Here is a 25,862-nt window from a genome sequence, read left to right as displayed (position 1 = left end):
TGTATGTAATTTAGCATTGTAGACCAGTGAGATAAAGGATAGAATTTTTAATAGATGGTCTAGTTACTATTGGCTACCCATAACAAAAAATAATGAAATTGGATCCCTAATGCCTGTCATCACTAAAATCAATTCCATGTGGCTTTAAGAACTTAAATGTGAAAGAAAAATTCTTTCAAAACTTTTTCTTTCTTTCTTTCTTTCTTTTCTTTTCTTTTTTTTTTTTTTTTTTTTGAGATAGTGTCTTGCTCTGTTATCCAGGCTAGAGTGCAGTGGCATCATCATAGCTCACTGCAACCTCCAACTCTTGGGCTCAAATGATCCTCCTGCCTCAGCCTCCCAAGTAGCTGGGACTACACCATGCCCAGCTAATTTTTCTATTTTTTACAGAGTTAAGGTCTTGCTATGTTGCTCAGGGTGGTCTCAAACTCCTGGCCTCTAAGCGTTCTTCCCACCTCGGCCTCACAAAGTACAAGGATTACAGGCATGAGCCACCGTGCCTGGCCCTTTCAAAACTTTTAAAAGATGATATAGGAAAATGTGACCTTGGAATGGGGAAGGATTCCATAAACATATGATGGAAAGCCCAACCATATAATAAGGAAGACTAATAAATTCAACTACATTAAAATCACAAGCTTCTGTTAATCAAAAATACCTTAAAGAAAGTGAAAAGTAAAGTTACAAACATGGAAAAAGTATTTATAACACAGGTAACTGACAAGAGATTGTTAACCACCTTTATATTTTAAAAAAGTAAGAAAAAGACAAACACATAGGAAAATGGGTAAAAGTGGGAAAAGTACTTCTCAGAAAGGAAAAAAGAATGGCTGATAAACATATAAGAAGGTGCTAATCCTTATTATCAGGAGAATGCAAATTAAAAGCCAAGTGTACTGTCATTTCTCACCTATCAGACTGAAAGCTTAAAGTCCAACATTATCAAATTTTACTGAGGATTTGGAGCAACCAGAACTCTTTTACAGTTATTACAAGAGTGTAAACTGATTTAATCACTTTGGAAAACACCTGGGTGTGCATCTTGTGAGTCCTCCCTTTACCATGTCTAGAGAAACCTTTTCACACGTGACTCAGGAAACGAATACGAACATCTTTATAGCAAACATTTTGAAATAACAAAAATAGAAAACAATGCAAATATGCATTAACTATTGAATAAATATAATGCTGAGCAAAAAAAAAAGTAAAAGGAATGAAACATTGATTTTATTTTTATGAAGTTCACAAGCATGTAAACTTAAGTAATATTTTAGGGATGCAAACATATGTGGTAAGAAAATAAAAACTAGGGAATGAGAACAATTCGCAGCAATGATTATTCTGAAGCATACTAATAAAGGGGGTGAATTCAGGTAGAACAACCCAAGGGGCTTCATAAATGTTGTAGAGACATTGATAAATTTTATATAGACAAATCTTCAGTCTTTACTTTTGTGCTGTTAAACCAAAAAAATGAGGGGCATGAAAATGTGTACACTTTCGTTCAATTTTGTAGTAAATAGTATGCATTTAAGGATCTAAAACACAGTAACCTAGATGATAAAAATGACCCTCTCAGTTACAAATAAGGAAAGGGGAAAAGGGTAGAATGGACCTTGAGGGATCACTATAAACTCATGGTTTTTAATATATAAACAGATAGAAAAACAAATACAGATATGTGAGTATACACTGGTTAGTATATATGCATATATCCCCTGGCTCTGGCCACTGAGAGGGCCCAGGAGCAACGGCACCCCAGTAGCAGTGTCCATACCTAGAGTTTAGATATTGGTTTCTAAGTATCACTCTCTAGTAAAAGAAACTAGGACTCCTTGGAGAAGTGGTTGGTTCCAGGCCTGGGACAGGTAAAGTACAAGATGAGCCTGGATCATCTGTGATGTCCAAAGATAAGGAAGGGCTTACAAAGGATGGGGCATGTCAAAAGGATATGGGGTCGACCTGAGGGTGCTTCTAAGAGCCCAAACTGGAACAATTTGAGCAATAAAATGAGTGATATATCTTATGGAATTATAATCCAAATAATATCATACCCATGAGTCCATACTAATATAACACAATAAATAAATAATTGAGGGATAAGGGATAGCTCTTGCTGAAGAATTGTAGTTAATAAATATGGAATGAGGAAAATACAAAATTTCCATTAGATGAAGACCACAGTAGTAATTGTTGCAGACAAGATCCTCTGGTGGATGCTAAAATCAGTATATTTAAACAACCTGAAAGTATCTCCTCCCAAGATATTTATCAATTACAAAGGGAAAGCTGATTTCTCCACTGTAGTTGGTTGCCTGAACCAAGTGATCAAGGTTAGCATTGTCAGTAATAAGACATATCAGCGTTAAATTCCCCCTGAAATGATACACTGAGAAGGACAGATCATCACTTCTGTGGTACTCTAGCCAAAAATGCACACCCTTAATCTAATCATGAGAAAACATCAGACAAAACCCAACTGAGCTGACCAGTTATTCATCAAAAGTGCTGCTGTCATGGAAGACAAGACAGGCCAGGTGAGGAGCTGCCAGAGAGGGGAAGAGACTAAAGAGACACGACAGCTAAGTGCAGTGTGGGGTCCTGCTAGTAGACAGGGGAACTAGAAGGGGCACTGGTGAAGTTCAAATCAGGTCCATGGTCTAGTGAGTAGTGTTCTACCAATACTGACTTCCTACTTGTGCAATTCATGCAGTGGTTATGTAAATTGACATTAGAAGAATCTGGGTGAAGGATTCTGTGAACTCTCCATATATATGCAAGTTTTCCATAAGCAAAAGATTATTTCAGAATAAAAGGTTCTTAAAATGTGGTTCTTCCTAGGTGGTAAAATAAAGATAGATTTATATTTTATAGTAGTATAAGTAATGCTGTATTTTAAAGTAGCTGATGATGTTCAGAATTGAAAATAGCAATTTAATTTTTCTATGGCTTCCTTCCCCGATAAACCTTCCTTCCCAGTTTGCAAGTGTGCTATGCATGGATAGAAAGTTCAGTACAATTTTATTTATAGATTTAAAAATAGAAGCACAATAATTAGAGATTCTTAGAATATATCATTGCATTGTTGGGTAGATTTTGCAGTATAAAGTACATTTTTCATATTCAGTTTTATTCCATGTCCATTAAGCCACCATGCTTCTTGTCTATAATTCATTATTTGAAATAGGTATATTTTCCTTGGGGTATTACATGAAATAAAGCTGAAACAAAAATCAGAATAAGTGTTTCTATACTCTGAATTTTGTTTATTGCTAATCATAGGAAAAAAAGATCTTTCATGCTATCCTTTTAATAAAGTTTTAACAATTCTTATATTAAAGATACAATACTGTATTTCTAAGGTACTGCTCTAAATTTCTGAAATTTTTAAAGCATCTTTTGTTTTATATTTCCTAGTTGTTTTTCTTCTGCACATGCCCACTGCAATTCATTCTTGTGTTCCTCGAACCTACACTAAGGAAAGTTACTCATGGAAATTAGGTCCCTATACAACATGCATGTCATTTGTTAATTTTAATTTTTACATTTTACTGTTAAACCATTCTAGATTTTACAGGCCTGAAACTGATCTTGACCATATTTATTGTATAAGAAATAAATGTTTTTTGTGTTAATAATTTCTGATCATCATGTAAACTTTAATAAAAAAGTTTTTCATTTCTGTTAAAAAGTGTCAACATGTTTATAAGTAATGTCAGAAATCTGAGAATTCAATATATGTTTTAAGTTCTGCATTGTGTGTGTGTGTATATGCACACACCTAAGTGATAGCTATCTGATTCGTGCTGCCAAACCTGTAGGTTTTCTCGTTTAAGCAAATAGGATTAACTTCATGATTAATAGTGACCTCTGAGTTGAACACACTGGAGAGACAGATGTAGATATAGATATAAAAATAAACATTAATTTTATGAATGGCATTTTAATTTAAGGCATTTTAGTAAATTTTCACTGTCATCAGAAATTTCATCTTATCATCCATAGATTAAATTGGGCAGGACACTTTTGGAAAACTCTCATAGTGTCTGAAATGTACTACTTCACTATTTTGTGAAGAAAGGAGGAAGTAGAATTTTCTGGAAGACTGTAAAAGCTGTGTAGTATTCTCTGCCCAGAGCAGTGAAAGCAGTTACTTTGGGATAGCTTGACATTGGTCCCTGGCAATTGTGGAAAGGAGGTGAGGAGGAAGAGTGGTTTATCAGTCAGGAGACAGAAACCACATTGCTTATTTAAACAGGGAAATTTTAACATAAAGAATGTCTAGAGACTCTTGGGGTCTAGAAATAGCACGTGCAAAATATTAGCCATTACCAAGTCAAAGGTGAGGAAGAATGGATAGTAAAGGGACTAAGGACTGGGAGAGACCCTCCTCCAAGGCTAGCTAAGGTTAGACTTCTTTAGAGAGCCAGTGGCTGTTAGGGGAAAGAAACTTGCCAAAGAGCACAGGCCGAAGTGGCTACTATTGCTGAAAATGTGTGCAGCTTGGCACTGGTCAGGAAGTTCCTGGAGGGAGGAGGGTTAGAATTGCTCAGAAGCAGCCTACTGTTGTTGAATGGTGTGGGCTGGTCCAAGCTAGTCTATAGATAAGGTCCGCCATTTTCCAAGGGTTGGGCCTTCCAGAGCTGCTTGAGACGGAAGTGTCTTTCCCCTTGCAGGATCACTCCGTTGACCTCTGTTGTCAAAACTTAACATTCTGCCAGCTGCAAAGGAGAAGTTTACGGAGTCCATCTGCAGTACTGCAAAGCAGGGGGAACAGCAATGGATTTGGAGCTGAGATATTACAATTTGTTAACTGGCCCAGAAGGAATAATGTACCATTATAATTCTAAGATATAGTCTCATAAGTCAAAACTTTCAGATCACTAAAATTTCATTCTCTGCTTGGTTCTTTATAATGCTAATTATGTTCTCCATAAATATATTTTGAATTGAGTTATTATAATAGTATTGTCTTAAGTTTTGAAAGGACAAACAGGACAAACAAGAAATTGTTCTCTCTTTCTTCTGAGACATTCCCTTGTCATAGCTGTGTAGACCTCAAGGCAATAGGGTCATGTAGTTACTAAAAGGAGTAGGTTTAAAACAGAGAACCAGTCCATGCCTCAAAAAAAATGAATTCTGCCTGTGTGTGTAAGCACAGCTAACCCCATTTTGCATTTACAGATAAATAAATGATGGTTGGCAACTGTTGCCCCCAAATTTGCATTTCAATGGCCTGGTAATATCCCATCACTTACCTGCTACTTCACAGGGATGTTAGAGATTAGGAATAATTAATGATTTGTTAACAAGATCATGTCTTTGATTATAATATACAATAGATGTACAAATTCTATATTTAACTTTTATTTGCCTTTTAATTGCTATGGATTTCTGGGCCTGCTACTGAGTACTTTATCAGACAGGAGAAATGGTTCCTATAATCTCTTATCCTCAGTCCCAGTGGACATTACAATGTATTTTCTCCAAAATAGGAAAGGCAGTCCAGTTCCATTATATGTCGTAAAATGTTGCAGTGCCATCCATTTCAGCTGTGGTTGTCAGTTCACTGGGACAGCATTCTGGGAGTTAAGAAAGGATAAAAATGGCAAGCAGAGGATTTACTAGTGTTTTTGTGTTGAATGGTTTAGAGGGAGAATACTACTATTGGCAGGTGGAGAATTCTTTGGACTTTTAAGCACGAGAAAAGAGTTTCGGGATAAGGGAAGGTAATATATTAAGCTCGAGCTCATTTAAAATTCTACTTTGTCTGACTGACCATCACATTACAAAGCAGTCTGCTCAGAATGTCTCCAGTGTTGGTTCTGTGACCTCTCAGAGCCTCATACAGCAGTTGGCTTGAGTGGAGCAGGCCACTCTGCTTCTGGGAAGAGAAGAGTTCTGGGCAGTAACACAAGTCCTAAAATATTGATATGGCCACTCCTAAAGTATAGCAGTATTATGCCGTTATTAATATATGCAGCATGTCATTCAAGCTGTTTGCATTGCCCAGAAATCATAATGCTTAACCTATAAGTTGTCAGTCAGGTTAATTTTGGTAACTACTAAGTAGAGTTTGCCTTTGTGGACATTTATATAGGATGTGCCTATATAATTATATGATATGCTTATTCGAAAGATGTAGTATTTTTTAAATGCTAAGCAAAGACTGAAATGTTATTGTCTTTCTTATTTAGTACCTCTCTTAAAACATGTATATGTAGTCATCCAGGTGCACACAGATGGAAGCCCCAGGCAGTTATTCTCTTTGAATGCATATGCAGGTGTAATGACAAGCAAGGACTATGAAATACTAGGAATAGCTTGTGCCACATGAAATTGCCATTTTTGAAAGTCAAAGATGGTCCAATATTGACAATTTCACATGGTACAATCTAATAGCAACTGTGCTAGGATGTGGAAGTACACCACTTCATTAAAGCAAATTATATAAACCAGAGCCCAAATTAACAACTAGACAAGAGACAGACAGAAATGATGTTAAGGGAAGTAAAAAGTAATGAGTGATATATGACTCAATCCTTTACTGCAGCAGCGTAAGTGTGAGTGATCCTTATCACTGAATTGACAGAAAATATTTTGGTCAACAGATTTTTCACTCTCTGAACAATGTTTTATGTCTAGGATTACATAAATCCTTGCAGGTTAGTTCTTTCAAATTTGCTTATGTGGTTGCCTTCCTGGCCTGCTGCAGAGGAGATTTTTGTTTCTGAACTCTGCTACCTTTCTGGCTTTTAAATATCAGAGTGATTGTTCCTTGGTGCCATTGTGTATTAGTGCCTTGAATGGTAGTTTCTTGCTTTTGTTTTATACTTAATGACAACCTTGCCTAAAAAAGATATTAGAAAGTACCTCATCTACCATTGAAAATTATACATCTTTTAATGAATGGTCTCCCTTTACATTCTGATATTTTCTAATGATGGTGTTTCACTGAAGTCTTCCAATTCCATGAAGGAAATTGTAATTAGTTTAGTATTATTTGTAATAATCTTCATGCATACGGTAAAATAAACTTGTTCTTTTGAGAGTTGAGCTGTGGATGTTGAATATCCATTAATGAAACAGTGGCCAGTTGGTATATTTGTTTTTCCTTTTTTAATGGAAGCTGGATTTTGGGTTCTGTCAACTTGAAGACAAGGACTATGGACAGCAGGTGGATCCCAGTACATCTCACTGGTGATAAGCAGTCATTTTGTTCTATTATCCAGAGATGAAGTTATTTAAAAATTTTGATTGTGGCCTAGTCTGACTCCACCTTACTGTGGTTTACAATACATCTAAATTACAACGTGCCATCTGGAGAATTTTTTTGTTTACTGATTCACAGCTTAACCTTTAAAGTACAGTTAACGCACTGTTTATGAAGTTGATAGGTTGAAAATTTGCAGAACTCTTTTATCTTGAATATGAAAGTACTCAAACTAATTTTTAATGCAATGTATTCTTCAAAATCTCAGCTATTAATATGGCTATTAATTAGAAGTATTTTGGACTTAAATTTAATTACTTCCAAACTTGGTAACGACATCCTTTTGGGGCAAGGATGTCTTTTTTATAGCCTTTTGATTCCAAGACACTTAGATGATTTTTAATGGGACGTTATCAGGTTTGAACAGTTGATGCCCGTGTGCAGAGTAGAGATTGGCAGCTGTTTTTGCTTTTCACCTGTGGAAACCAAGGTAAGTAATGCACGTTGTTCCTGACAGAAAGGAAGAGTCCAATGTGCACCACGGTTTGCTCTCTCTTAGGATTATTAAGTGACTATGTGTAAGTTCATGTTTCAATGTGTTATCTTGCTAAGGAAACTTCACCTTCTTTTTTTTCTTTTTGTTGTCTTTTGATTTTTCTTTTTGAGATAGGGTCTTGCTCTGTCACCTAGGCTGGAGTACATTGGTATCATCATAGGTCACAGCAACCTTCAACTCCTGGGTTCAAGCAATCCTCCTGCCTCAGCCTCCGAAGTAGCTGGGATTATAGGCACGTGGTACCACACCTGGCTAATTTTTCTATTTTTTGTGGTGGAAGGGGTGAACAAGCTCCCTCATGTCTCTTCTATAAGGACACTAATCCCATTGGTGCCCATGGCCTAATCACTTCCCAAAGGCCCCACCTCTTAGTACCAATACCTTAAGGGTTACGTTCTACATAGGAATTTTGAAGGGAACACCAACACTCAGTCCATAGTAGCTATCTGTGTGGGTGGTGTGGTATGTGGGACTAAATGGTTTTTTGATCTTTGTCAGGGGGAATAGGGAGTGTATTTTCTCTTTTTCCTGCCTCGGTAATATAGTTCTATAAACATGCATTTAAGCTCGTATAGCTAGATTCTCTCCATAAACTGAAACAAGTCTGATCTTAAGCTCATTTACTGTCTTAGAGCAGAATTGATCTTGCTTTCGCGTTTGATTCACCCACTACAGATTTTGATAGAAAAAAAAAATAGCATTGCTAGCTCAGTTTAACTAGGCCAGAGTTAACAGGAGGAAGGCTGGGAAGCCAGTTGTTATAGTATTTGTTTGCCTTTCTCTGACTTATTTTTATGTGTTAATACATGTTGATCATTCGAACTAACAATTTCAGCCTTCCTTGAGGAGCCTTGCCAGTTGGGCTTTTCACTTTTCATACATGTTAAAATGGTTCAGCACTTACTTGATTGTTGCTAACCTTGTTTATAATTGCTAGGATTATCAGGAGAAAACAATATGACATACTGCATTTGCAATATTAAAAATAAAATCCCTTTGCAAATAATATCTTAAGTGTGGAAAATGGCAGACTATTACTTTTAGGTAAATATTATACATAATATGGTGGTCAAGTAGAGGATTTCAAGTCAGGTAAACCTTATTATGGCAATACCAACAGAATGATCTAGAATAATTTAAGGTTTCTGAAAGGCAATTTTTCTCATTTTCAAAATTGAAACTAATATCGTATTCCTCACAAAGCTGTTTTAGAATTAAATGAAATACTACATGTGAATATCCAACATGGAACCTACCAGGTGGACTGCCACTTACCAGGCAGTCAGCAAATATAATTTCCTTTTTTTTCTTTTTCCTTCCCTTCATTCAGTTATTTCATTGTTTTTTCTTAGTTTTTGGTAAGATGCTTTATGATATTTTTAAAGGATTGAAATTCAAGAAGTTATCCTCTTTTAAAAAAGCCCATTTTTCAAGTTTAAGTATGATTTACAGGTAAATATTCATGACTGAAGAAAATAATTAAGGAACAGTTTCTCTGTAAATATATACAGGGAGATGGAGGAAGAGGAGTATGAGATATCAAGAGCCTACCTTGTGTTAGGCATGGTGCACATTGTCTCACTTTCTATTCCTGTCAACTCAAGAAATAGATCTTATCCCCATCTCATTTTATCTCACTGGATGAAGAAATTTATACCCAGTTGAAATTACCCAAGATCAAAGTGTTATCAAATGTAGGCTTGGGATTAGAATCCAGATCTTACTTCATAGCTCTCTGCTATTCTTAGACTTTTTGGTTACTGGAGAGAGAAAGGTAGCTTTTACCTCCCAACTGGAAAGGGGCAGGGGCAAGGTATGGAGTGAGGAAATATATCTAAATTTTCTGGAGGCTTTTTAAAAATTATACTTGGGGCACTGTGCTCCCCTCCAATTTTGATACCCTCATCCTGCCATTTTAAGACACAATTTGGGAATATGTCATATTCTTCAAGTACATTGTGATAGAAATAAAGATTGAGGACTATTTTCTATGATATACTGCCTAGACATGAACTTATTTTATAAATAACCGTATCAAATTAAATCTATACATGGATATAAAGTCTTAAAAATATTTTGGCAATCTTTTTTTTTATTGCTCCTAGGCAATTTGGAAGTATTGGGACATTTTTATATGTTCTATATATAATGTAAGAAATAAATGCTGTAGGATATTATTGCAGGTTATGCTTAGCTATCAATGACAATAGAATAATAGAAAATATATTTATTTCAGTTTATTCTTTCATCTTTTATTGAAAATGAAGGCTGTTATAGTGCTTTTCAATCTAAATTTGATCATATAAAAGAATTAACTGATGAAAATTAAGGCATATACAACCACTTTGCAAATTTGGTAAGAAGGAGCTATTTCAGAGGGAAAATTTTTAAAAATATTAAAACCGTACACTAGCCAATAAGGTATGAGACAGCTAATCGCTTCCTTTCCCTTTCGAAATTACTCAGCCTGAGAAAAGATAGCACGTATTGATTTACTGTATAGTAAATGTCCCATTGTCTCTCCTCCTTTAACATCCAGACACACACACGCACACACATACCACATATGTACGTGGCAGTGGTGTCAGGGAGCTGCATATCTAATCATTTATTTGATCACACTGACGTAATAACAAAATTAGGATGGAATATTTTTTTCCTTTGTAAAAGAGGGTGGCATATAATTATTAAAATGCACAAAATGAATGGCAGTGTAGTGTTTCCTTAAATATTTGACATGCTTGCTTTTATGCTCAAAAGAAAAGTTTCCAAAGGAAAAAGAAATATTTCCTGATAATGTAGTATCAATTAATCTATTTATATGCATATACTAGTAGTATCTTTTAAAGATATGCAATTAGGTATGTATATATGATATTAGAAGCAGTGTCAAAACTTAACATATGTTTGATAGTTTTTTGGGAAGTCAGTATGAAGATTATGCAAATTCAAATTATATTCTCCAATATGGCCTTTCACTTTATTTCAGGAATGATCTGTTCGTCTAGAGTATAGGAATTTTATTCATGTAATATGATGTGTTTTAAACTCCTGTATTGATTTTTGGCCTGCTACTTGTGATTTTTCTACAAGCATCTGATTTTTTTTTTTTTTTTTTTTACAACATAGTCTTTGAAATGCTAGTTCTAATTGTCCTAAATCCGAATCAGTAAAATTACTGAGAAATTCCAAAAGGGACAGATTATATAAACTGCTCTGAAGTATGATCTCATGTAAACATACAGATTTCAAAAGTATAGTAGCATGTGCCCACTTCTTTTTCATCTTAAGTATAAATTATTTGCAGCTTTTAGTTGTACATGAGTTCAGTTTCTTCTCTAGCTCTAATAGTCAGGAATTCGTCATATTATAGTATCTTGTGCTTTGTCTTGAAAGGATCAGAGTCATCTTTATTTGTAGAAAAGAATTTTGTAATTGAAGTGGCTTTTGCTTTGTCATATTCTATGTTACCTCATCATTGCTGTGCATCCTTTCGTCAAAAAATACATATTTCCCCAAATATTTATTTGGAAATGTATTTGCCCTCCCTCTTTGTTTGATGTTAACGTCTGTTCCTGCAAGAGCCCTGTTGCAGATTTTCGTGGAGCTTTGTTTACGGCTCTCTTGTGAATGCACCAGCACCCCTTTCATCCCAGAATTCTGAGTGGCGACTTGCTGCTGCAGTAAGGCCACTGTTTACTGGCGAGTTCCCATTAGCATAGCCACCACCGCTGGGTTAGATAATGGACTCAAAGGTTAAGAGCAGAGGATCTCAACAGCTCCAATCAGCAGGGCTTTTCCAGGGCTAATTACCTCTTTACTGCGCTGACTCTAATGTGACATGTTTATTGCCTTAACTAACAACTCATTAGCTTAGTTGATGTTTTTGTCAATATTAATTCGTTCATTTAAGCCAAGTCAAAGCTTAAACAAAGATGTCCAGACTGAGAAACAGGCAGCAGAGTGACTTTTGTTTGCTCATCTTTTTTTTCCCTCTTACTCAACTTCAATAAAATAAATGTGTAGAAAGGAAACATTTAAAGTGCTTGTATTGAAAATGTTGGTATTTGTCCATTTACCAGCATGTAAAACAATTCTGAAGTTATTTCTCCTGCACTTACTCTAGTCTCCATATCACAACGCACTTAATATTCAGTGTCTACTAAGGGCCTACTATTTTGGTTCTTTGACTATATATCTTTAAAGGGTTAACATTCAGCAGCAGTTCCTTGTTCCAGTTGAATGCCTTACTGTGGCTATTAGAAAAGAAATCAAGTAATTTTTCATATGATTTTCATTTCCACTGGATTACTTATAAAATTACTCTGAGAGTTATCTTGTAATGATAGCTTACTTAATTAGCTTGTGTGAATTATTTAACAGGAAAGGCAATTATAAAGTTTCAGTGAAATATTTCTTTTCCATTTCTTGCCATACTTATGTTTAACATTAATAATATTTCTTGGAGAATGTCATTGTTTTGGTTTCATGTACTTTTTAATAATAATTAAATTCTTAACACTCTAGAGGAGTGCAAATAGATAAAATAACTGAGCATGAGCCTTTGACTGAGCAGTAAGTTGGTTACTCTAAGGAGGCACGTCAGCGTCTTCAGGGCCCTGGAATCCCTTGGCAAATGCTCTCTTGCGCGATATTTAGTGGTGACCAGATGGCCGGAAAGGGTTAAGGTGCATTCCTGCAGAAATCAGACATGAGCGAAGCTGCAGCATGAGGGGAGTTCATCCCTGCAAAGGCCAGCCTCTGCGTTGAAGGCCAGAGACTCGCTCTGATTGGCTCATTCCTGGATGTGATCAGGCCCAGAGAAGGCTGATAGAAGCAATGTATTGAATACGGAATACTGCTGTATTTTTGGTGAGAAATATGTGTCACATAAGCCAGAGATATGTCTATTTCATCCATCATTCTCTACCTATAGAAGGTTACATGGAAACTGAATTAGTATCAGTAGCCATTAGAAATCATTGTCACGGGAAATAAAAATAATTTGTATAGTTGTATACATTCTATACGAAATACTCTGGCTATATTTACCTTCCCTACTGTCTCAGCTACCATTTTTTCCTAAATTTGCTTCCATCACACTTTTCTGCCTTTCACTCTACTGAAAACCTTTTCAATAAGGTCACCAGTGACTTCTACATTGCCAAATCTGATAAACAATTCTCAGCCCTTGTAGCTGGTAGCATATGATAATTTAGTCTCTTTGTAGCATATGATAATTCCAGTTATGTTGGTTTCTGTGACATCATCCTCGCCTGCTTTTCACCCACCTCATTGGACACTTGTATTACACCTTGATGTTTCTCTTCTTTCCAGCCTGTAAAAGTTCTTTTGAACCTGTATGCATTCTGTAGATATCACATCCAATCCCATGGATTCAGTGCCATCTGTACGTGTATGATTTCCAAATTTTTAACTCTAGCCCAGGTTTCTATACCAGGCTCCAGATTCATGTATCCAGTGGCTTCACTGACATCCACCCTTAGATGTTTGTATGAATATCAAGTCTGAAATGTCCAAAACTAAACTTTGGATTACTGTCCCCTACTTCAGAAAACAAAACAAAAACAACCCTCCTTGTCTCCTGTTGCCTGTTGTTACTCATTTTGGTAAATATCCCCACCATTCACCTAGCTCTTCATACTAGAATTCTTGGAATCATACTTCCTCTCTTTCTGTCATGACCACATCAATCCCTAAACAAATCTTGTCTGTTCTGTCTTTAATTTAAAAAAGAAAAAATCTAGAATTCAGCCAGTTCTCCGTTCTCCCTACTCCATCTCTACCGTTGTAGTCCAAGCCACCACTGTCTCTTGCCTGAACTATTGCAAGAGCCCCAGCAGGCCTCCCTGCTTTCACTCTTGCCCTCCTGCAGTCTAGTCTGTACCCGGTGCCCAGCTGCTTTCTGGGATGAAAGCAGACCGTGTCACTCTCTCCGCATAAACTTTCACAAGTTTCTCTTAACATTTAAAATAAAACCCCACATTTAGAGCCCCAGCCCAAAACGATCCACCCCACACCTCCCTCTATTGCTTCGTGTGCTACCACTCTCCCCCCGCCAGCCACACTGGACTTCTTGCTGTCCCTTAGATGTCCCAGGCAGGCTCCTGCCTCAGGGCTTTCTGTGCCTCTCCCCAGGTAACCCACATGCCTCTCTTTCATTTCACTCAGGTCTCTGTTCAAATGTCACTTTCCGCAGAGTCCTTCCCTCTCTACCACTTTCTAGGCTCTTGCTCTGCTTTATTTTTCCCCGCAGCCCTTAGTACCACTTGACATACCTGTTTGTTTCTTTGGTTTGTATGTCCCCACTAGAATGTGAGCTTTGCAAGAGCATAGGCATTTGTGGACCTGCACTTAAAATAGCGTCTGATACGTAGCAGGCACAAAGTAAGTACTGAACAAATAAAAGAATCATTCAGCTAATTGATGCCCGAGCTAGAACTTAAACCCTGGTGTTCTCTTGTCTCTCTCTCACTCCCTCTTTCTTCCCACCCTGCCACCCTCCCACTCTTCCTCTGTCCCTCTCTTTCATTCATGCCATTCAACAGTCCTCCACCTTCGGGGACAAGGATATAGAAGTATTTGACTCTTCAATTAAAGATTTAGTAGATTAATGGATTTTTCAACACCTCTTTGACCTCATAAGCATCTGCTTCTGTTATTTTACTTCTTTATTACTGACCCCTAGACTGTCAAACAATTGGCACTTTTCCCCCCTAGGGTAGGCAGAAAAAGGCTATATGCATTAAGTCATAGCCTTTTGTGTGTTTATAGGAAGGTAAGACTATCTCTTATTTTAGTCTGCCATCCAAAATACATTATGCCAAAAGGAAAATAAGATTCAATTTCACTGTATGATATAACTTAGATAATTTGAAATTCAATAGAACAGAAAAAATATACTTTGAATCACAGAGAATTTGAATTTTATACTGTGCTTATTATAAGATAGGAAAAAGCTAATTACTTTGAATTAGGACTGTTTTAACTGATATTAATGAGTTTTAAAATATCTTTATTAATTTCCTAATTTGGCCAAGTTATTTTATACTTTTTTATTAAAAAATGACTTTTTATGCAGTACAGGGTATGAGAAGTTTTAATAATTGCATTAACACAAAGCATCTAGCTATAGAAACATTTCTTAATTATTCCATATCCATGAATAATGCATACTACATTGGAATTATTTTTAATCAAATCAAGGATCTGTGTAAAGCAAAGGAATAGAATTCTAGATGGCACTCTGCCATCCTTGTTCTTTGATGGACATTAGCAAGTGGGAAAAGGCTTCATTCACTTGGTTACACTTTGAAATAAGTGGCCAATCATTATTAATTCATTTTGCACTCATTGTAATGGCATAAATCATCATAAATTCATTTGGTTTAAAGTGCATATAATATGTTCTCCCACAGGAATTTCCTTGTAATTGAGCTATTAATTAAAGTATTTTTTTAATATGACCTTTTTTCCCTTCTCTACTGTTCAGAGCGAAGAATCGGTAGTGGCTGTTTCTTCATTCATGATTTTCTTTTAAGTATGAGTAATGAGACTGTCTTAACCAGGCCACTTAACTGACCTAGGAATGGCCAAGGCCCAAGAAAGTGGTTATGTATATATTTCCTACCAGCAGTACAGCAGTAATAGTCATGATTGATCTCTCAGGGCTCTTTGAAAACTTCTCTGAAATACTATGGTTTTGTAATAATTCCAATAAGAAAATTTTATTCTCCCTGATAAATATGGTTTGGCTCTGGCTTCTGTTTTAATTTCTAATCTAAAACACTCCCTTTCTCTGGGCTGGTTTCAGATAACATTGGTTGCCATGAAATCCAAGTTCCCTTGCCACTAGCAAGGAGGTGCTCCTTAATTGAAGAATTCTTCCCTCCCTTTCCTGTCGTTTGCTCCATCCTTCCACATGTCCCTCCTTTAGCGTCCTCCATCATCAGTGCCCGTTGCCTTCTATCAGGTGTACTGGTTTCCAGAATGCTTAAAACAGCTGGTTCTAGAATCTGCCTTTGGAGTAACCACAGGGTTCCTATGAGGTTTTCAAGCTTAAGGGAAGCATGAGCAAGAAAACTCAGACAAAAATTTTTTTTAAAAAAGTAAATAAAAATTACAAATCAAAGGCTGGAAAAAAGGTCACTGATTTGACAAATCTTAAATGATTCTTATTATGTGTCATTTCTGCACAAATAGGAAAACTGAATAAAAAATACTGTATGAGTCATGTCTCAGTAGAATATGTGGTTGTAAGAAAATAAAGGTGTGAGACAACTCTGATGTTCTGTTAGTGTATATCACTGGCAGTTGACTCTGTGTGTACGTGCATGTGTGTGTGTGTGTGTGTGTGTGTGTATGTGTGTGTGTTTTAAGTGAAGAAAAGAAGTCTATGTTCGGTGCATTTATTGTTGTGTCTGATAGAGAGCTAAAGGTACTACTCTCAGCTTTGGTCCCTACCCTTGCGCTAGAAATGCAAGAAGGAGGGGAAAATGAAATAACAATATGAAAGTGTTTATTATGAGACAAATGATGCTGAAAATAATTTGTGATGCTTATAGAAATATATAACTGTAGTTCTTTATAGTTAATAAAGTGTTTTCATATAACAGGCATTCAATAAATGTAGGGTACATTAATAAATTGAGTCTGTGCTATGTGATAAGGATAAATAAATGCTCCAGAAAACAAATTCAACAGATTCATTAAGTAATAACATTAGATCACAAGTGTGTGCGTGTGTGTGTGTGTGTGTGTGTGTGTGTTGTGGCTTGTATCTTAATCTTTTAAAAGGGCTAGCCATCATAAATAGACAATTTAAACATTGTCATTTTTTATTGGTCAGTTCATGATTAGACAACATTCATCTTGCTAAAGCAACAAGTTAGCCATAGTATAATATTGTCAGCTTTTCAACCACAGCTCACACAGGCTTTATTTTGCTATCTTTGTCTCAATCCTTTTCTCATTTTTAGCAATATACTGTTACAGCAAAGTCTAGATATTTTCTTGCATCTTTGCTCTTTTGTAGTGCTTTTGAAAAACAGTAAGATCAAAGTTGGGACCCTTAAAAAAATAAAAAACTTGAGATAAAATAGCACTAAAATCTGAGCTATTATTATTACTCCTAACTGCATGACAACAGAATTAGTTTCCAAGCAGCTGGAGAGTAAGTTAATTGTGCTTTAGCCAATGCTGGATTATAGTGCTTTCTGCTTTTTAAAGGATTTTGTTTTGTTTTGATTTGTTTTCTAGCGTTCTGAGTCTGTCTGCATTTTGGTAGTTCATTTGTACATTTGGCTATACATACAGGGGTGCCAGTAGTCAGGTTCTACACACTAAATTCTCACTATGAAAATGCCACAGTATCTGTACTACTCACTGAGAGGTAAGAAAGACCAGTAATTTGATAACTTAACCTTGAATATGGCCCCAGATTGGCATGAATAATGCCGAATTCCACCCCATAACAAGTTGAATTAGGAGTCTCCTGGCATTCTCAGACAAGAGCCAGTGACCGGTATGAGGAGTTACTATTAATAGTTGTAAGACTTAAGAGTGAGAGAAGGTACAGTTTTAATTCCCCAGGACAGTAAATTTATTACAAATGACAGTGATTTCTAATCTTTTGGCTATTGTAGGCCAGTAAAATTTCCAAAATTAAAATTTGAGGACATTTATTAGTAGTATTTCAAATTTTTTATTTTTGTTTAATGCAAACATTAGTGAATACCACTCTATACATAATTTTATTTTTTAAAAAAAACTTTTATTCACCAAATAAGTAGTAAGAACATAACCTTACCAAAAAAGTAGTAAGACCATAACTTCAGAATAAGCACTCCTTTAAACTGAACAAACTTAGCTTTGTGAAAAAGACTTACTACCTTGTTTATATTTTTCCTATTTCACCAGAGAACCATGGAAACTTTGCCATGGGCCAGCACAAGTTTGTAGCAGAATCTTGGATATTTCTTACCTGTGCATAATTTTGTTGGCTCTGCTGGGCACATACAGTGTAAATTGTCCATGTTTGCCAAAGCAATAATTTTGGATTAAGTATTTACTGAATATAAAGCATTGTGCCAAGTCTTTTGCCAAACATAAAAGTATTTTTTTTTAATTTCATATGGCTCAGGGAACTTACCTGCTTAGCAGGTATGAAAAGATAAATAAATAAGTAAAATTGGCTTTCAACAATAGAATGAATGCCAAAAGATAATATATCACTATTTGTTAAATGGATGGACAGGAATTGCCATATTAAAAGGAGGAATTTCATTCTAACATAAGCAGGGAAGATGTGGCAGAAATTGCTAGTTACATACCATTCTCCCCTTCTGTATGAATAAAACCTCCATTTTTTTGAAAATGGCAGTATGCCCAGCTAACAAACTACATTTCCCATCCTTCCTTGAAACTAGGAGAATTACTATATATATATAATTATATAAATATATTAATACACATATACACATATGTAAAATCAGATATATTCTGGCCAATGAAGTGTAATTAGACTTTAAAGGGGAACATGACTTAACTGGCACATGTCCTTTTGCCTCTATGTCAAAACCTATTTCCTCTTCCTGCCTGGAAGTGGGTGCTGTGCTGGGTGTGTAATTAACCATTCTGTGGCCATGGTGCAACTAATTCAGAGCCAAGACAATTACAGAGACCTTGGTGTGGTTATCTTTAGCTATTGCACCAGTGACAGCAACCTTCTCATTGGGTGAGAAAAGATGAAACACGTAATTTATTTGATCTTCTGTTTTTGGAGATGTTGATAACTGCAGCTGAAATTAATTCAGAAGGAGGAGGAGATGGACTTGATCTAGGTCATAGAAGATGTAGTTCTGAATCTGTAGTTGCAGAGTTGCAAGTTGTGTTCAAAAATGTGTACTGGTCATCACACGTAGTCTGGGCCACAGAGGCCTGGACTCCTTTCCCAGGGCTGCTGCTTAGCCACTTGCCCTCTGTGGTTCTCAGTCATCTCATCTCAAACATAGAAATGTACCAGATTTTTCTAAAGTCCTGTTCAGTTCAGAAATTGTGTACTTCTAATTAATCCCATTTGGCTGATGATGAGAAGATCAGAATTAAAAAGTCACTAGGTCTTGCCCTTTTCTAATCACAGGACAGCTCAAGTATTGATCTTTCCAAAATGAAATCTGATCAAATGTCTTCTTTGCTTTTTTGTTCCAGTGGTTTCCTATTATCACCAGAATAAACAAACTCCCTGGCATGGCATCTAAGATCCTTTGTGATCTGGCTCTAATAACCTGTCCTGCCTCAAGACTCACTGTTGTACTTCATCCCCCTTTCCCTCTTCCACTGCCCTTCAGCCCCTGACCCATACACAAAATTTCCAGCCATGTCGAACTACGTGTAATCCCTTGATCTTGCTGTGATCTCTCTTATTTCCTGGTTTTTCCACATGCTGTTCCCTGTGCCTAGAATGTTTTCTTTCCATTCTCCTTCCCTGTGATTAGCTAGTTCATACTTATTTTTTAGGTTTTGGCATAGAGGTCACCTTCCCCTGGAACCCTTCTTATACCCCCCAAGACGGAGTTAAGTGCCTATGTCAAGTTCTGTCTTGATAGCTTGTGCTTATAAAAATTGTAACACCATTCATGATATATTCAAATTACCTGTTTGCTCACCTGTCTCCTGAATTCGAATGAATTTCCTTAAGAGAAGGAACTTTTATTCCCTTTTGTTTCTCCAGCCTTAGTATAGTATGGTACTACTCAATAAATAGTTATTTTATAAATTTTTAGATAGATGAGTTGGGACCAAATTGTGGAAAGCCTTTAATGAATATCAGGCCAGTTGAACTTCTTAATACTGTCATGGGAGAAGCTTCTGTGAAGGGTAGATGACAGCGTCGTTCTCTACCTTGCTCACTCAATGAGGCACTATGGAATCGTGGTGCATTTTACATAAAATAAGTAAATATATATTTTTGTACAAAATTATATTCCATCATATACAGGTTAAAATATACAACTTGTACTGGGTACCAAAGGTTTAAGAAAAATTATGGGAGATAAACTTAAAATTCATAAAATTCTGTCACACTTTTTCTATCAGTAAGGAAGATACTATCATTGTCTTAACTTTAGTATCTGATTCTGATTCATCTTGCAGAACACCTGTGTTATATGGAATTATAAGTTAGAAAAACCTTAGATTAGAGAATACAATATAAGTTAAGAAAGGAATAAATTTAGCTATACCTTTCTATTATCATACAACCATTTTTAAAGGTTTATTTCTTAGTATCAGCAGGCAGAATAGATGGTTAGGAAGTTTGAAGTCTTAGGCATCCTAGATTACTGCTTCAGAACATCAGTGTTATTGCTGGTAGCAATATAGTCATGAGCTTCCTATTAATCGACAAGGCTAGAAATCAGAAGGTTTAGCTTGAAAATCCTTTTTACCTTGTGTTATTTACATAATTGTGTTTGGAATAAGTTGTCTGAGACAGATGTGGAATTTTAACATTGGCATGTCTTTATAATTCCAACACAACTCGTTGGGGAAAAAAATCATAAACTCTTACTAGTAGATTTAAAATACGTATGAAATGGACCATTTTTCTCTCTTCTTTTGATACCCTACATATGGCCTGCCAGAGCTGTAAAAACTGCTCTGCCACAACTGTAGGGATCTTTGCTTTATGTTACCCGGAGACTATAATTTGAACTAAAGGCGAGACACTGTAGGGGAATTTTACTTATGAGATCATTGAGTGAAATAGAAAATGATTTAAGAGAAGGGGTGGCGGTGCTCTAGGGACCCTGTATGTCCTGCTGAGCCGCGCAGCCTCACTGCAGGCGTGGGTCACACTTGGCAGAGCAGCAGCAAGCCCTCTGGTGGGCCATTGCAGGGCCAGGAGTCTTCTGGAAAACCCTTACTGATTCTCCTTTTTCTGTCATTTCATCGGAGGGCAAGTGATCACATCCTTTATGCTGTCCTTCCTACTTTGTCAGAACAGTGACAGAAAATATCAAGAAGTCAGCCACTTACTGTTTATTTTCACTCTCAGGAAAAAATTAGCAGAGTGCTGAGGAAGCTGCCTCTAGAGTTACCACCACATAGGCCCATAGAAACCAGCAACATCCCTGGTATTGTCCAAATGCTCCTGCCTGTAATGAATACAGGAATGCTAGAGTGCAGTGAAGGGAAATGGAGATTAAAATGCCATGAAACTTTGTACTTACTTAGCTTTACTTCCCCTTTGCAATATTACTTACCAAGGAAACACCTGCAGGGAGTCTTACTGCTTGGATTGGAAGCCATTGCTGCTGGTGTTTCAGGATGTCTGCAGAGAACAGCAGTTGGAGTTTCTCTGTACCTCTTACAACTTCCTGGAAGTAAAAAACAGGAAAGTGGTAGATTTTCTAGACATTTTGAAATATCATCCTGACAAACTGGAGAAGAGAGCTAAGTTAGAAATGTATGTACAATAAAGGCAGATCTATTTTTCATTTTAGGTAAATAATGTGTGCAAAGGACTGGCTTGGTGGTTTGGAAGATGCAAAGTTATATAAAGCACAGTTCCTACCCTCAAGGAACTGACAGACTTGCTAAGGAAAATAAAATGGAAATGCACAGAAATGTTCGTATTTTAAAATATCATGTGATAAGGAACACATAAATGCTGGCAGAAAATATAAAACCATGGATCACTTTTTTTTTAAAGGAGTTTATTATTTTTCCAATCTAAAAGCAAAACATGAAGCTTTGCATATTATATTTATGTGGTTAAATATGAAAGTAAAATTTATAAATAAATGCACATATAGTTTGAATTTGGGGTTGTTTTCTCAAGGAGACTTTATATACATGTACCTTTTTAGTTCAGTGCAGGAATTGTTAACCCAAGGCTATGGCCTCTTTGAAATTTTTCTGCAAAATTGGTGGGTATGTAGTTTTCTAAGGAAAGGACAGATGGTTTTCAACAGATTCTTAAAGGGTTCTATGACTGAGAAGAAATTCAGAAGCACTAATTTACAGAATGCCTTGACAGACTCTTAGCTTAGCTTCACAAGACCCTTCACTTCTCTTTACCTCCATTTCAATCCATTTAACAATTGGCTTTAACATGAAAATGATTACATGCTTTCATTGGTTGGATGTATTACATTATAGTTTATATGCCATGTTCTTAATCTGCAAAACAGATAAGCTTAACCTGTTAAACTAGATTCAGTCATTAGAGAGCACTGCACTATTATTATATAAAATGGTATATTATTATATCATTTTACAAACAAGAAAACTGAGGCTCAGTGAGTACCTTCCTAAGCCTGCCACCTAATAAGTCATGAAACTGTGGTCAATCCCCTGTCTTAAGTCTGAAGCGCGTGTCCCCCTTTAATCAGTATGCCATATTGTTCTGTGATTTATAAACTAGTTTGTCTTGTCTCCTCAAAAAACAAACAAATAAAAAAAGCTATCTTTTAAATTACAGTGTGTTTTTCATAATCCCTGGTGGTTTTCTTTTTTAAACATCAAAATACCTTTTGGAGTAGATGGGGTTTTATGACTTAGTAGCCTTTAGGCTGAAGTATACAAACTATCAGCATCATCTTCAATATAAAGGAATCGATGTTAATTAAACCATTTCATCAGGTTTAGAAATAATAATGAGCTATTATTTAATTTGTTTCACAAACTGGTATGAAGAACTTACCGCATACTTGACGTCATTGTGCTGTATCAGTACATACCCCATAACATGGAGGAAAATGGATTCTTTGGGAGGGAGTCTTTCCAAAGACCATGTTCTACCTTCTCTGTCCTTCATCCCAACATGACCTGTTTTGAGAGGTGTTAGTGATGGGAAGTTTTTACATATGAACTGTGTTAGATGCAGAAGAAAGGTTAAGAAATACAATATTACATTATTTGAAACCGTCTCTATTTTGCAAAATGCTGAGTAGGGAGAAACATTGTTTGGAATTTAGGGTCACCAATACGTGTTTTGAAGTTGCATATACTTATTTATATGTAATTATTAATATTATGTAATTAAAACACTTTAGTCTTTGGTATAAAATGTTGTAGTCTAAATTTTCTCTGAAAAGAATGTGGCTGGGTAAACTATAAACTCAAGATCTTTTATAGTGGAGGTTCAAAACCTTTTTCAGTTAAAAAAAAAATCCAAAATGGTTTATATTTTGAAAGTATGCTTCAACGAAAACATCACAAAGGTAAAATTACTTTATTGCTCTGTGTTTTATGTTGTAATTTTAGGCAAGGCACTGACATTTCTCCTGCTACAGCCGCCAAGCCCCAAACTTCCTCCACACAGCACAATCCGAAGAACAGCCATTGATTTGATTGGACGAGGTTTCACGGTTTGGGAGCCTTACATGGATGTGTCTGCTGTCCTGATGGGGCTTCTCGAACTTTGTGCTGATGCCGAGAAACAACTTGCCAAGTATGTGCTGGATTTCAGTTAATTTAATTTGTTTTTTGCTTTGGGTATTTTTTGTTTTTTGTTTTTGGCGAGGTCATTGTTTACCCTTTATACTTTGTGTATTTCTAGTAGACAAACATCTAAATATATGAAATTTTGGATGTGAACAATGAAAGGGAAACATGTTTCTGTAATTGTAACACAATTGAGATTTAGCACTGAACCAGTGAATGATCTGTGACATAGATTTCAAATTGTGTTTATTGTACCTTGAGATATTACCAATTGATAATATAATAGTACAATTATGTTGTTTATAAGGAAAATGATATATATACTTGATACTTGATCAAAAATGATTTACTGGTGGAATACATGGCCAAATTGGGGAATTACTCATCTGCACTCATATTAATTTTTAAATCAACTGTATTGAGATTTCATTTGCACATAGTAAAAGACCAGCCATAAGGCGGTTGCAGTGATCTGGGGAAGCAATGATGAGAGAGTAATGCAAGAGGAAGATGAACTGAAGGAGTTGCTAAAGTGCAGTAAGTGGGAAACACATGGTAGCCAACTGGCTAGGGTTGTCAGGCTGGTGGTGGTGGTAGAGACGAGTGTTGGCTTGAGAACTCAGCTGCCTCATTCCTGGAAGAGTTCTTTTTTTTTTCCCCCTCCTTTTTTGGTGTATAATACACATAACATGAGCTTTATCATTGTAACCATCTTAAAGTATACAATTCTGTGGCATAAGTACATTCACGATATTGTACAACCATCACCACTATGTAGTTCTACACAGTGGTCACTCTGAATGGAAGCTCCATACCCATTAAATAGTGCCTTCCTATGCCCCCTCCCACCAGCCCCTGGCAACCACTAATCTGCTTTGTGTCTCTATAAATTTGCCTATTCTGGATATTTCATAGAAGTGGAATCATACAATATGTGTCTCTTTGTGACTGGCTTTTTTCATTAGCATAATGTTTACAAGGTTCATCCATATTGTAGTATATATCACTGCTTCATTTCTTTTCTTAGCTGAATAACATTTCATTTCATGGTTATATCACATATGGTTAATCCATTTATCTGTTGATGAACATTTGAGTTGTTTCTACCTTTTGGCTGCTGTGAATAGAGCTACTATGAACATTCATGTATAAGTATTTGTTTGAACACCCGTTTACATTTCTTTGAGTAGATATCTAAAGTGGAATTACTAGGCCAGGTACTGATTCCATGTTTGACTTACTGAGGAATCCCAAACTGTCTTCCACAGTGGCTGTACCATTGTACATACATTCCCACCAGCTATGTGCAAGAATTCCATTTTCTTACATCCTCGCCAACACTTGTTTTTTCTCTTTCTTTGTTTTGCTATAGTCATCCTAGTGGGTATGAAATGGTAGGAATTCTTGAACTGTCCCATGATGCCTCCCTTAATGAAAATGTTACCACCACTTTGATTTTTCTCAATGACATTTCATTCTTGTCATTGTTAACCTTTTAAAAAACTGGAGTTCTTTACTCTTTTCTCCATGGTTGCCTTTCCCATACCCCCCAGTTCCCATACTTTGGGCCCCCCTAGTCTTTCTGCTGATTGCTGTGTGCTCAGGAATGGAGACCAGAGAAGCCACTGAAGGCTAGAATGGAATGCTATGGCTTTGTCTATAGACTGGGCATTCCCAGACCAAAGTCCCAGGATTGATTGGTACGAGGCAGGTATTCATTTCTAATGTAGGCAGCTGCCCTCCCCTGTTACCTCCTGTCATACCACCACAGTCCTAAACCTCACCTCTGTGTCTCCCTAGCTGTATGTCTTCCAGCAAATTACCTCACCTCTCTGCATCTACAAGTTGGGGCTAATTAAAGTGCCTGTCTCGTAAGGTTAATGTTAGATGAGTTTATATTTAAAAAGTGCTTACCTTAGAAGAATGGTTAGCACACATTAAGAGATTAAATGGCTATTACGTGTGTGGTAGTAGTACTGTTGTTGATGACATTGTTATGGTTCTTGTGTTCAGCAGATCAAGAGCTGCCCATTTTCTAGAATGAACAGTTTGGCATAGTGGTAGCCAGCATAGTTTCTGGATACAGGAGGCCTGAAGGTTCTTGATTGAATTGAAGGATTAGGAGGGAATGTGAGCCCATGAGTTTGCACCAGGAAAATGAGGCATCTGGCTTTTGTGCAAAGCCCTGGAACAAATATTCAACCTTGGTCCTTGCGTTGACTGCAGCTGGCATGTACACCCTCCAACGAATCAACAGTGCTGGCTTCTGTTACTGTAGCTCTCCTGGTTTATTTTGAGAAGCCTTCAACATTTTTTGATTGTCTAAAATTTTGCTTTGACCTAATTTTGTACTTATTTTTCAAATCTGATCTAAACACAATTTGAACAGTATGCACTCTGTTTTGTTGCCTGGGAGGAGAAGCGATAGGTTTTTATTTTAAGTTTAATATTTTGTTTTGTTTTAAAATAAATTTACATTAAGCTTATATCAGCAAACTAAAGGTACACTTATGTTTTATCTACATGGTGTATCTCCACAGACACAAATACTATAGTTTTCAGTAAGCAATTTAAATCTTGCTATTACATCCTTTTCTGTCATGAAGATTAGTATGACTTTCTATA

General features: G+C 36.3%; 1 protein-coding gene across 4 annotated transcripts in view; it reads left to right on the top strand.

Moving 5' to 3' along the window:
• WDR7 (WD repeat domain 7) overlaps positions 1-25,862 on the top strand; it is a 284,359-nt gene that overhangs the window by 169,950 nt on the left and 88,547 nt on the right. For all 4 annotated transcript variants that reach the window (XM_069468368.1, XM_069468366.1, XM_069468369.1 and 1 more), the window contains one exon: positions 23,058-23,244. In XM_069468368.1, the coding sequence (XP_069324469.1) occupies positions 23,058-23,244 (187 nt within the window). The remainder of the gene's footprint in view (positions 1-23,057; positions 23,245-25,862) is intronic.

This window comes from Eulemur rufifrons, chromosome 5 (assembly GCF_041146395.1).
Source record: "Eulemur rufifrons isolate Redbay chromosome 5, OSU_ERuf_1, whole genome shotgun sequence".
Classification (NCBI taxonomy): domain Eukaryota; kingdom Metazoa; phylum Chordata; class Mammalia; order Primates; family Lemuridae; genus Eulemur; species Eulemur rufifrons.
The sequence above is the reverse complement of the archived record's forward strand: the minus strand, read 5'-3'. Positions and strand labels throughout refer to the sequence as shown.